We start from the raw sequence: 12,500 nt of genomic DNA, 5'->3' as shown, positions 1-12,500 counted from the left end.
AAGAACTAAAGGGAAAACTTGACGATGCTGTATCAGCATATTTGTGGATTCAACACACCTATGTGAGTTAGGAGACTTAAAGTACGTTTGAGGCGGCAAAGTCATCACTAAACATGCTTATGAGAACAAATTGTGCTTCAGGAATGGCGACTGACTGACTCGTGATTACAGAATATAGTGTATGGTGATTTTGCAAAGGGGGAGAAGAGAGGGTTTGGAGAAGTCGGAATACGACAATGACGATAATTACTGTGATGATGATGATGACGACAACAGTGACGATGACGACGACGACCACCAACACTATACTATAGTTGGCAACGGAATCGTCGAGAATCAGGCATAGCTAGCGGATCACAGTGGATTTATTGTGCTCGGTGTCTATCTTGTTAGTGGGAGAAGACTAAGGGATCGCGTGTCTCATGAAAGCGAGCGAGCTGTTGTTCCGTGGCGCGGCTTTTCACTTACAGTTACAGACAGGTCCGCACAATTCCCTGGGATTTATTGTCCCCATGCCAACCTGCACTTGCACACTGCCTCAAACTCTCGTTATCTGTCAGGGAATGCAGTGATCTTCTAGCCCTCTTCATCCACCCCCCCCCCTTTTTGTGGAGTGTTTCTCTCGTCCCTCTCTCTCTCTCTCTCTCTCTCTCTTCTCTCTCTCTCTCTCTCTCTCTCTCTCTCTCTCTCTTCTCTCTCTCTCTCTCTCTCTCTCTCTCTCTCTCTCTCTCTCTCTCTCTCTCTCTCTCTCTCCATAGCTCTATTCTCCCATCTCTCTCCCTCTGTCAGTCTCTCTCTCCTTGCCATCCTCTCACCTTCTCTCTCTCTCTCTCCCTCTCTCTCTCTCTCTCTCTCCCCCCTCTCTCTCTCTCTTCAGGAGGGTCTCCTGTTCCATTTGCGCGGAGAGCCCGGGGGTTGATGGCGCTCTAATTGAGGCAGAAAAGATGAAGGCGGCGGCTAGCGTATGTCTGAGAGTTGCGGCACACTAGCATGGCAAAGGGCTGTATCGATTGAACACTCCCCCACCCCCATTTAACCCCCTCCCAAACCCTCCCTGTCATTCTTTCCCTCCACCCTGAATCTGCCCCCCCCCCCCCCCCCACTCCGTGTCCTTCCTTCCTTTCCTGCTTCTTGCCCTCTATCGTCATTCAGCACAACCACTGGCCAACCTCCGTCGCCGTTTGCTACGGACGACCGTCACCATTAGTTCACACTGCTTTCCACCTTCTGTTGGTCTATAGGGACCTGGATTGTTTGTTTGCTTGTGTGTGTGTGTGTGTGTGTGTGTGTGTCATTGTGTATGTGTATGTCTGTGCGTGTGTGTGTGTGTGTGTTTTTGGTCTGCTTAACAAATGTTGGGGCATGTATATACCTCTGTCGGTCTGTCTGTTTGTCGGCACAGCGATGTGTTCTTGGTGTCTATGTTTCTTATTTTCTACCGTGCCGCCTATTATGATCTGTCTTTCTGTCTGCCTGGTTGTCTGCGAAGACCTGATTTGCGTCTGTGTGTGTGACTGTCTGTCTGCTTACGTGTCTCCCAGTTTGCCCAACCACCTGTCTGTTTCACTGCTGCAAGGAGGATGGCTACACTAGTAGAACTTGCCATTGCTGGATTTCCCCACGATTATGCTTTCGAATTGGTGTCCTCTGAACTGTTCCCAGTGCAGTGATGACCGTAACCCGCTCTGTGCAGACTGTGGTTTTTGGATCTATGGGAACGGGGGTCCTTGGGATTTGGGAGGTATCAGGGGCGTATGGGAGTATGGATGATTCCCTCTCAGCTTACACTGTGTTAAAAGTGTGTTGCTGTTGTTGTTAATGTTGTTTTTGGTGGTGGTGGTGGTGGGGGTGGTGGTGGTGGTGGTGGTGGTTTTCGTTGTTTTTTTCTTCTTTCTGTGACGTATTGTTTATGGTCACATGACCTGTGATCAATGTGTAGGTCCGAAATAAGGAACAAGAGTGGTCATGCCTGTCAAACCCGCTTTATTTTATTATTTTATTTTTAAACATCAGAGAGGGGGCTTGTTTCCTGTCTGTACGTAGTAAGCTATGGGAAGCATGCAGTATGCATGAACACAGCATGTTTCCCATAGCTTACCACAGACCCTCATGTCCTAAGACCGGAAGTTTTGCAGAGCTAAATAAGCAAACTGGTAAACAAACAAAAACAATACAACAACAACTACAACTACAACAACAACTACAAAAACAACAACAGAAAACAAACAAAAAACAAGCATCACAAAGCGCTCCTTCATCCAGAACTTGGAAGCATTAGATACTGGTACTTTTTAGCAAACCCATTGTGAGAAAATATACATTTTCCGCTTATACATTGAAATGTCGATGTGATTGGATTATGTGCGAAGTTCTTTGATGAGGGAAAAGTTAAAAGCCCAATGGCAAGAAGTCGCACGTTAAACGCCGTTATCGCCATCTGATATCCTTCTAACGTGATGTATGTGTTGTCTTGGCGAACGAGGCTCGTATCGCCTCCCCCTTCTCTCTCTCTCTCTCTCTCTCTCTCTCTCTCTCTCTCTCTCTCTCTCTCTCTCTCTCTCTCTCTCTCTCTCTCTCTCTCTCTCTCTCTCTCTCTCTCTCTCTTTTTCTCTCTCTCTCTCTCTCTCTCTCTCTCTCTCTCTCTCTCTCTCTCTCTCTCTCTCTCTCTCTCTCTCTCTCTCTGTATTCGTATAGCTATAGGTATAGAAGGGATAGATGGAGGGATGAATAGATGGATGACGGATGAATGGTTGGACAGACAGACGGATGATTAGATGGATGGAGGACAGAGGGACATGAGATGGATAGAAGGATGGATGGATGGATGGATGGTTGGCTGGATGGATGGATGGATGGACGGAAGGATGACAGAGAGACATGAGTGAAGTGCGACAGAGACTGGATTTTGTGCTGATGCATTACTGTCCTTTTTCAAACGTTTTGCTGTTGTAAATGCCTGTTTCCACTGTCGCCATGTCGACTGTCATTACGATGATGATGATTTTTATTATGATTAATATTACTATGATTATTTTTCATGAAGCATGAATGTTGAAACTTTGTACACCCCGAATTGAAATGGGCCCAAGGCCTAATCAATAAACCATCCAGACTCCAGACTCTCTCTCTCTCTCTCTCTCTCTCTCTCTCTCTCTCTCTCTCTCTCTCTCTCTCTCTCTCTCGTATCTCTCTCTCTCTCTCTCTCTCTCTCTCTCTCTATCTCTCCCTTCTCTCTCTCTCTCTCTCTCTCTCTCTCTCTCTCTCTCTCTCTCTCTCTCTCTCTCTCTCTCTCTCTCTCTCTCTCTCTCTCTCTCTCTCTCTCTCTCTCTCTCTCTCTCTCTCTGTATTCGTATAGGTAATGTTGTAGTTTGTAATACTGTATGATTGTGATTGATGATTGTCCTTTTATTGTCTCTATTTTTATGTCTTAGTTTAGCAGGGACAGATTGTAAAACTAGGCCATCTAAAATCTCCATCCTTGAGTAATAAAGTTCGTTCGTTCGTTCGTTCGTTCGTTCGTTCGTTCTCTCTCTAATTTCATATTGGCACTCAGAGTTTGTACTGCAAAAGTGATGATGTTGTGCTCATGTATGATTTCAAAACAGATCGTAAACGCTGGTTCTTCGATCAGTCAGACAGCATGACCAAGCTTCCCCGATCAGCAAAGATCGGTACGCTGAGTTGTACAAAGAATAACTGGAAGAAGATCTGAGAATAGTGTCTCGAGTAGTCCGCTTTTACTTAGGATGAACAGTTTCAAACACCGTGGTTTTTTTTCATTTTTTTTTTCATTCTTGGACTGTCTAATGCTGAAAAGGGCCGTCACGCACGTTTTATTGACTTACAACATCTGTCACCACACGGAAGAAAACAACAGACTGATCAAATCATGATGTTATGATGCATGGTATTGGTGTGCAGTGTGAGTCAAGGTATCCCTGACTCTGACAAATGCAGTGGACTCTCTATCGGACTTCCAGTAGCGAGAACTTTGCGCGATCGTGCATGCTTCGGTATATAGAAAGCTTTGTACTTCGACATCCCAACCCCACAACACCCTTTCACTATAAACATGTGTTTTCGTGAATAAAACATTCTGATTCTGATTCTCTCTCTAATATGAAGGCTTGCAAACTTTAGTGTCTCTCTTATTTGATGGCTCGTCAACTTTTTGTGTGTGCAATCAATTCCCCTTTACATCATGTTGTTGGATATAGCAAGACGAGGCTCGTATCGGCTTCTTCTATGTCATGTGATGGCTTAATTGCTAAGCTCTCTGTATAACATGACTTTTTTGTTACATCTGGACAAAGTAGATGGAGGCTCTATCAGCTTTCTCTATAGCATTTGATGGTGTGCTTCGCTTTTATCGCGTAATCACTTTCCTGTACATCCCGACGTATCAGATTGAGGCTCGTATCGGTTCTCTATATCAGTTGATGGCTTGCTTAGTGGTGTTTTTTTGTGGAATCACTTTCCCGTTACATATGGAAATTGTGGGTAATTCCATCATCTGAAACATCAGGTCGACGTAGCAGGTAACGCCATCATCTTAATCCATCTGATGCTAAGAGCGTTTTGCCGACGTAGTGGCCGTGAGCAAGAAAGCAATTAACCTGAGTGACTGCCACCCTTGTCATCCGATGACGGACCTCCAGCCTCACATTTCTCAAGCGCTGCAGCAGCGACGGCCAGTTTTAAAACAGCAATTCATTTCAAAGAACACAGCTTGTTTCAAGAGAAGGGGGAACGCCAGAATTCTTAGCGACCGCTTCTAGAGACCTTGTTCCGTTACCATGGCGACGTGGCAATCAGCTGGAGGTACGGTGACGGGGGGAGGAGAAGGATGAGGAGGGTGAGGGGGCGGAGTTAAGCCTCAGGATCAATAGGTGTAGCAGTGGTCGCAGAAAGGAGTAAAGGAGGTGGGGGGGAGGGGGGCAGAGAGTTGCTGCACGTGAGTTGCGGGAGTTTCAGTCTTCTCCTGTCCCTGTCCCCCGCTTCCCTTTCTTACACTGTCGCGTCCCTGCCTCCCTGTCCGCTGCTTCCTGACTGGCTGTCTCTGCTGCCGCCACTCTCAACCCCCCTGTACCTCTCCCTGCACGCACTCCTCCTCCTCCCCCCTCTTCTCTCCAGCTCCTTCTGTCCCTCCACCGAATTCTCGTGTCCACCCTGTCTCCTCCTCCTTGTCACATACATCCCTTCCCCCTCCCTTTCCGCAAGACCTTCCCCTACCCTCCTCCCTTGCTAGAGTTCCTCCCTGCCTGCCATCGCCTGTGGACCTGGGAGACTCTCTGATTCTATCTACCTAGTCATGCAGAGGACGCTGCCCGCAGTAGGCTGGGTGCTGTCGTCTCTGTTACTGCTGCTACTGTCGCCCGTAAGAGTCTTCGTCAGAGCAGTGGCTTGCCTTTCCTCTCTCGTCGTTGGCATCATTGGTACAGTCGTCTACTAGGTCCTCTGTTTCAATTACTGCCGTCGTCTGCGATGGTACTTCCTTCATTCCTCTCGTCAGATCAGTGCCTAGCTGCTTCCTATTCGGCGTCCTCATTCATCCTGTCGTCTTTTGGGTCGTCTCTTGCCACGTCATCGTCGTCTGCTCCTGTGTGACGAGGGAGGAGGGGCATGGACAGGCAGGGTCATTAACTCAGCGGAGCTTAACGCTCGTCGTTTGCGAGGATTGTGCGGCGAAGGTGCTGCTTGTGGAACAGGTGGTTTTGTTCTAGAGCTCGCCACGTGCATTGTGACAGTTGACGTGGCTCGTGCAACTCGTGTCTTCTGATGCTACTTCGTGACTTGACCAAAGCGTTTGCAACTAAAAGAATCTCTAGTGCACGTTCTGTCTGTAGGGGGGGGGGGACATTTGCAGAGGAACTTTTTAGCAAAGCGCTTGTATTGCGGAGCTTTTCTGATGCACCTCGTTTCTTTAGAGATACTATTTTAACGTACACGATTCTCTTGCGGAGCTTTCTATTGCAACTCTTGTAATTAGAGCAACATTTGCAGCAAATGATTTCAGTTGCGGAGTTATCTGTTGAACTCCTTTTCTTTATGGGAACATTTGCAACAATACGATTATACGACCCTGTTGTGTTGCGAAGTTTTCTGATGCAACTTGTGTGATTAGAGAGATATTTGCAGCAACAAAAATCTGTTGACGAATTGTCTTATAAATGCACGCCGTGTCTTCAGGGGAACATTTGCCAGGGCACGCTTCTATTTCCGAGCATTCTGATGCAACTCGTGAATTTAAGGTCTGCTGAGTTATCTTCGTATTAGAATTTTTTCTTGAACTCGACCATTGTTTGCGAAGATCTGCCAACATGCATTCATGCAAGGAATGTCTCGGACACTGCACCAGTCCTTTGAGAACTTGTTGGAAACAGCATGATGAGTCTGTTTTGCAGCTTTCTGGATGCAAACATTGCTTTGGAACCGGCAGACTCTTTCAGAGACAGCTTCGAGTCTGCAACATTTGGTGGGGGAAGTTTCATATAACTTGGAAAAGAAGGACTGAACTCAATTGAACGTGAAAATTATTTTGTCATTTTTTTTCTCGTTGCAAACAAAACCTGTCGTTGCAGAATGTGCAATTCAAGCCGCCAGAACGTGACGCAAACACCCTGCCTCGTGCAAAACTGTTACAAATAGCTGATAATGGCTCCCAACCGAGAGAAGAATTATTCAGTGAATGAATGCGCCTGTACTAAAGAATTCGAGCTGCAAGGTTTAATCTGAATTCTTAGAGCAGCTTAAGCGCAACAGTTGTCTGTCGTTTGCCGCGTCGACAACCGGGTAGCAGCTCACGGTCATTGTCAGAGAACGCATAGGCTACTTGGGCAGGTTGTTTCAAGACATCAGTTGTCTAGCGGTTGCTAGGTGGACAGTGGGGTAGCAACGCACGGCCATTGCCAAAAAGGCTATTTTTGGATGAAACAGCGGCGAGGTATTTCATGAGATCAGTTCGGCAGACATTTGCACACTGCCTGACAACCTCTGATTTGTGATGCTGTCGATGGCTGCGATGAAAGCGGGGAGGGACACGGGAAAGTCCAAGGATTGGACTCCAGATTTTTTAACAATTGAAGAAAAAGGTTCGGACTTTAGTCTCGGTATTTCTAGATATGAGTTTAGTATAGGAAAACACCCCAATCATGTGGTCTTTGCGAGATGAGTTGACAGATATTTTCTTGATCATAAGTCCTATGTGATTGGTGTAACTCGGCACAGACACCTTCTGCGCTGTCTGTAAGCATAGTGCCGAACTATGTGAATGGATTTCAGCGCGAACTGGGACTGGCTGAAACCAGCCTGATGCTGTCAAATCAGTGGGCAGTTGCAGCATGAATTGATTGAAAGCAAAGGCCGAGGACTGATCAACCTGTGGAATCGCATGCATGTGATATAGCCGGTGTCCAGGTGACGCCAGGTTGACACCTGGCACGGCGGGTGCCGGCGCGTGGTCACGAAAGCTGCGCGTGTCCCTTGTTCTCTGCCTGCGTGGCCGCTACACAGGCAGACGTCGTTGGTGGCAGCAGAAAGCATTGGTTGCGAACGACAGTTACGATGGCGGAAGGCGGCGATAATAGGGAAAGACAGCCTTAGTAGCGGTAGACAGTACTGGCAGTGGCAGACAGCGGTGGCGGTGACAGACAGTGGCGATTGTGACAATGACGATGGCGATAGACAGCGGTAGTGGTGACAATAAGCCAGCGATGGTTGTGGAAGACGGCGTCGTTGGCGATAGACGGTGACAGTGGTGAAAGGCAACGATGCCGATGACAAAAGCGTGGTGGCGTTGTCAGGCAGCGGTGATAGTGACAGTACCGGTGCCAGCGCGTGTCAGAGGCCACACAGTACCGCGGTTCAGTGCTGCACACGCCGGGGTGGACACAGCGCTTCCTGACAACCAGGCTTTTAGTCTCAAACTCCCTCGCCGCTCTGCCGTGCTGTGCTTGTGCCGTACCGTGCCGCTCCGTGCCGTGCTGTGCCGTAGTGTCGCATCCCCTTTCGCCAGGTGCATGCAGCACGACGCCAGTCGGCGCAGAGATTGGAGCGGCAGCAGGCAGCAGGCAGGAGACAGCAGCGACGGCAGCGGCAAGCAAGCGAAGCAGCGAGGGTAGTAGTAGTCGTAGTGGTGGCGGTAGAGGCGAGAGTGCAGGAGGACAGACAGCACGGCAGTGTTGGCGGCGGTACGGCACGGCAGCGGCAAGAAGCAAGTGAATGTGATGTGCTGCCGGTCGCGTCACCCGCTCCCCATCTCCAGGAGGACAACCATCCTCCCGTGTCGCCGCCATGGCCTCTTTGGCCTCTCTCTTCCTCCTCTTCTACCCGCCACCCGGCTTCGCCCCATTACCCGGCTAGTCGCAGCATATCCCCACCCGGGGTGGAAGCATGCTACGGGTGTTGGTGGTGTCAAGACAGATAGGGTGACTGTAGTGAGGTGCTGTCGTGCTCCCATCACGTGACAGCTGTGAGTGGCACTGCGCTCTCAGTGTCAAAGGTCGTGCCGTCACACAGACAGGAAGGAACTCACCGGCTGCCCCTTCCATTGACCGCAGGTACAGAACTCTCTCTCACTCTCTCTCTCTCACTCTCTCTCTCTCTCTCTCTCTCTCTCTCTCTCTCTCTCTCTCTCTCTCTCTCTCTCTCTCTCTCAGAGGCACCTGTGTGGTTGGCGCGAGCACATATATATATATATATCACCTATTGACCGAAGCGTGTACACTTTCATGAGAAAAACTTGTCACATATTTCATTGTTACATATTTGATCGTTCAGTCAGAGAAGCGTGTGTGTTTCCTTCCACAGATTGTGCGGAAGTGAGTGACCCACAGTGCATGCGTAGGTGTGGGAATGTGAATGCCGGCTGGTCGATGGAATGATTGTAGTTGAGGGGGATCGGTCACAGACCGTGTGCAACCTTTTGCTCTTTGCTCGTGTCTTGTCACCAAGACCCCTTTCCCTATTTTCCTCTGGTCTCCATCCTTCACCCTCTCCAACCAGCCTACTTTTTTCAAACAAATATGTATTTCTTTGATTATGTTATAGTTGATATTAGACAGCCGGGTAGTAGCTGAGATATGAGAAAATGTGTGACATATGGCGATGTCGCTCGTGCGACCCGGTTTTTCTCCTGTGCGGTTCCCGCGCTGACCTCATTTCGCAGGTCTGCTGTTTCACAGTGTCGTGTGTCACTGGCGATGGCCGCTCCTCTGTTGCTAGGCTTTTTGCTTCTGTCCGTTCTCGCTTTTATTTATTGCTTTTTGCTTGCAGCGCATCTGCTAATGTGATAAAAATGTTGTCTTTTGTCGCTGACTTCATTTTCAGACTCTGACTAAAACATGATTCGCAACTGTTGCAAGCTTCTTTCGTTCGATGAATAATTTCTTCAGTGCTGCTTTTGACTTTGCTTCATTTTTTCTGAACCATTCAGTCTTAAACGTCGCATTTTGATTATTTTTAATAATAGTTATTGACTTAAAACATCAAAGAACTTATTGATGCAAGTTTGGAAGCGTTTGACTTTTCATTATTAACTCTTTGGACTTAAATTGATTTATTTAAAAATATTTGCGTTACACTTATCTTATTTTTTTATGCTGAGGCTTTTAAAGTGTAGATTTCGACATTACGTTTCATTTGTCAGGATTTTTACCAAAGTCGCTACTCTTGTTTTTTTTTTCTTTCTTTTTTAAATTGTTGTCTTTCTATTCATTCTAATTCTTGAGGCTTGTAGCTCCGGTTGAGTTCCTTCGCCTCATGGTTGGTCACAGTTAGTGTTTCGGGGACTGCTGTCTGTATATGGGTACCAATGCGTTTGTTTTCTTTAGGACACGGTCCTTGTTGTGAAAACAGTACGGCTCACCATCTGGCACCTGGCCAGGCCATCGTGACGATATCAACCATCAACTTGCGGTGGCGAGTTCGAATTTTTTTTTAATGAATTGCTTAAAAAGCTACCATGCATTGGCTTTTACGAAATTCATTCATCAAACAATGTCCACTGTGCACAAAGAATTTAACACACAGGCTGGTCATTGTTGGATGGTCTCATCCAATCCAAGATCTGAGATGGTTAGTCGAACTGTTTTCAGAAGGAGTGTGACATTACCGTTATGTAGCCTACTAGTGTTGACTGTTTGTTATTTTTTGTCATCGCAGTTGTAATTGTATTCTGCGTCCTAAATGTTTATCGATTCCTTCATTTGTTTGTTGATTTGCTTCTTTGTACGTTTATTTCGAGGGTCAATTAATACATTTGATTTTGTTATCAGTTTACACTTACCAGTAAGACTTAACGAATGATTACTTACACATTAATGTATGTTCAGACTGTGCCTCACGAAATTGAACCTCAGCTAAAATATATTCCGTTCTAACATTTTTGTTTGCACACTGAATTATGGGGTCATGTTTTACTCTCTCAGTTCTCAACGAGATATGTGTGCAGTTTACGAATCTTTGTTGGTCTTTCTTTTCATATGCTATACTCTCCGAATTCGAACTTTCTGCTGATCGGATGCATTCCCAAAATGTCTTCTGCCCACTGAAGTATGATGTAAGATTCTCCCTGCTGACAAGAACCATCGTGAGATCAGCTCTATGAAAAGCCCGGTGTCCATTTCATAAGGCAGCATTATCACCCCCTCAGTCCCCTGTCCATTCGGTACGGCCGGCATTATCACCCGATTGACCGTCCACTTGCGCACTTTATTGCTCGGCCTCAGATCGCAATCTGCTGCCCGCGCTCCGTCGCACGTGCTGTTTCTCTATGAATATTAATGACGCGGGCCGCCACTGGGAGACCCCGGCTGTCGGCCCCGGCTCAATGGAGGGGAAACCCTACTCCTTCAAGACGACCGCTGGTGCCTTTTTTTACGACTGCGGTTTATAGTTGTTCTCGCCGCTTTGTTTATGTTGTTCGGCGAGCAAAGGGGAGTGTGCCTGCATGCCGGTTTCATCAATGTCAATGAAAGACTGTTGGTTGGAGTGAATTGTTTAAAGACTCCGGATGTCGATTTTTTTTTTTTTTGGGGGGGGGTGGGGGGTGGGGGGGGGGAAGCATCACAACATTCTGACACCATAAAACCATCCACCTTCCCGGGTAAATCCAATGACCATCGGTCCGTCTAGGCTTTGGCTTGGAATAAGAGCATCCTACCATTTAGACACATACCAAAAGTCAACATCTTGGCTGCTTGCTGGGCAGAGAAAGAACTAATTTAGAAACTGACACCTGTTCCAGTCTGTACAATAAATGAAGCAAGAAACTCATATCATACATTCCTACACTTCACAGAAAGCAGTTGATTTGGGGTGGGTTGGTTTTTTTTAAGAAAGGCCTAGGATTCTCTCTTTTTATGTAAAAGCCTTCACAGATCCGTTGTGGTTTATGTGATCGTTTACACCGGCAAGATTGCATCTTTTAAAATTGTATGACACTAGCTGTGTGTGCTGAAGTACAGAGATTTCCGAACAATTTGAGTTTGATTGTTACTTCGAGGATGACACAAATAGAGTTAGATGTTATTTTGCTCTTGTCACATATTTTAAGACAACGGTGATTCAGATAAGAAGACATAAAAAGTAAAACCAACGCTCACTAATAGCGAAAATTCCTCGATCTTACAAAATCTTTTTGTCGCCTGCATGAATAGAATTCAGATAAGGTTTTCTGCATAGTTGTACTTTCAGCTGGTCAGATTTGTTTTCCCGTGAATATTACCTCGCCATTATAAATAAAAGCAAAGGATCCGTACAAACCGGAGAACGCGTGAAAGCGCACACCTTACATCGAGTATACTTGAGACTAGCGACACGGAAAGATCAACAGAACAAAAGACTGACGTCTTGGACAGAGAGAGAAAAAAGACAAAGAAAACGGCTGCGGAATCCGAACCGCCAGCAGAGGAAAATGACAGTCACAGATGCAGCCATGGTTCGATTTCAGTAATTAGCCGAGCTCTAATGAACCACTACCACCACTCCGCTGGACTGCGATTGGCTGAGACCGGGAGAGAATAAGAACGCTGGTATTTGTCGCCGGGAGACCGCATTGACTCTTAGGAAGGAATATTCTGTTGCATTGTGTGTCACCGTGTTTGCTGAAAGCGGTAGGAAAGAGAGAGGGATTAGCTTTGCTTGCTTTGTGTTTCTGAGGTACGGATTTTTCAACTTAGCGTGCTTGACCGATATGTTATCAAAAATAAGACAAATATTTATTTTTCTATGGATTTTTTCTTCGTAATATCTGGACAGGGTCACACCTTTTTCATCGGCTTTGCCGTCGACAAGCGTCATGAGTTAACTTTTTTCTTAAATGGCATTTTGCCTTAACGTAGATGAGTCGTTAACGGTTCAGCATGTGTTCGATCATGCGTATCAAACGACATGTCACTTCATTGAAATATACATTACACATACTTGCATAATAGCTTCGAATCGGCAGCGTTTGCCTTAAAAATAGTCGCAGAGAGGGGGGGGGGGGGGGCGTGTGTCAA

General features: G+C 46.7%; 2 protein-coding genes across 3 annotated transcripts in view; both read left to right on the top strand.

Annotated features, from left to right (window-relative positions):
* The window catches only part of LOC138983149 (uncharacterized), a 242,506-nt gene extending 238,564 nt beyond the window's left edge, over positions 1-3,942 (top strand). Inside the window, exon 12 of the mRNA XM_070356558.1 lies at positions 3,922-3,942. Coding sequence (XP_070212659.1) covers positions 3,922-3,942 — 21 coding nt within the window. The remainder of the gene's footprint in view (positions 1-3,921) is intronic.
* The window catches only part of LOC138982390 (receptor-type tyrosine-protein phosphatase N2-like), a 179,670-nt gene that overhangs the window by 92,901 nt on the left and 74,269 nt on the right, over positions 1-12,500 (top strand). The window contains exon 1 of one of the 2 annotated variants that reach the window (XM_070355656.1): positions 8,162-8,558. The exons of the other annotated variant lie outside the window; for it this stretch is intronic. The gene's annotated coding sequence lies outside the window, so the exon portion shown is untranslated. Of the gene's footprint in view, positions 1-8,161; positions 8,559-12,500 lie in introns of those variants that run through there. 2 annotated transcript variants of the gene reach the window in all.

The sequence above is a fragment of the Littorina saxatilis genome, linkage group LG12 (assembly GCF_037325665.1).
Source record: "Littorina saxatilis isolate snail1 linkage group LG12, US_GU_Lsax_2.0, whole genome shotgun sequence".
Classification (NCBI taxonomy): Eukaryota; Metazoa; Mollusca; class Gastropoda; order Littorinimorpha; family Littorinidae; genus Littorina; species Littorina saxatilis.
Note: the sequence above shows the minus strand (reverse complement) of the source record. Positions and strands in the feature narration are given on the sequence as shown.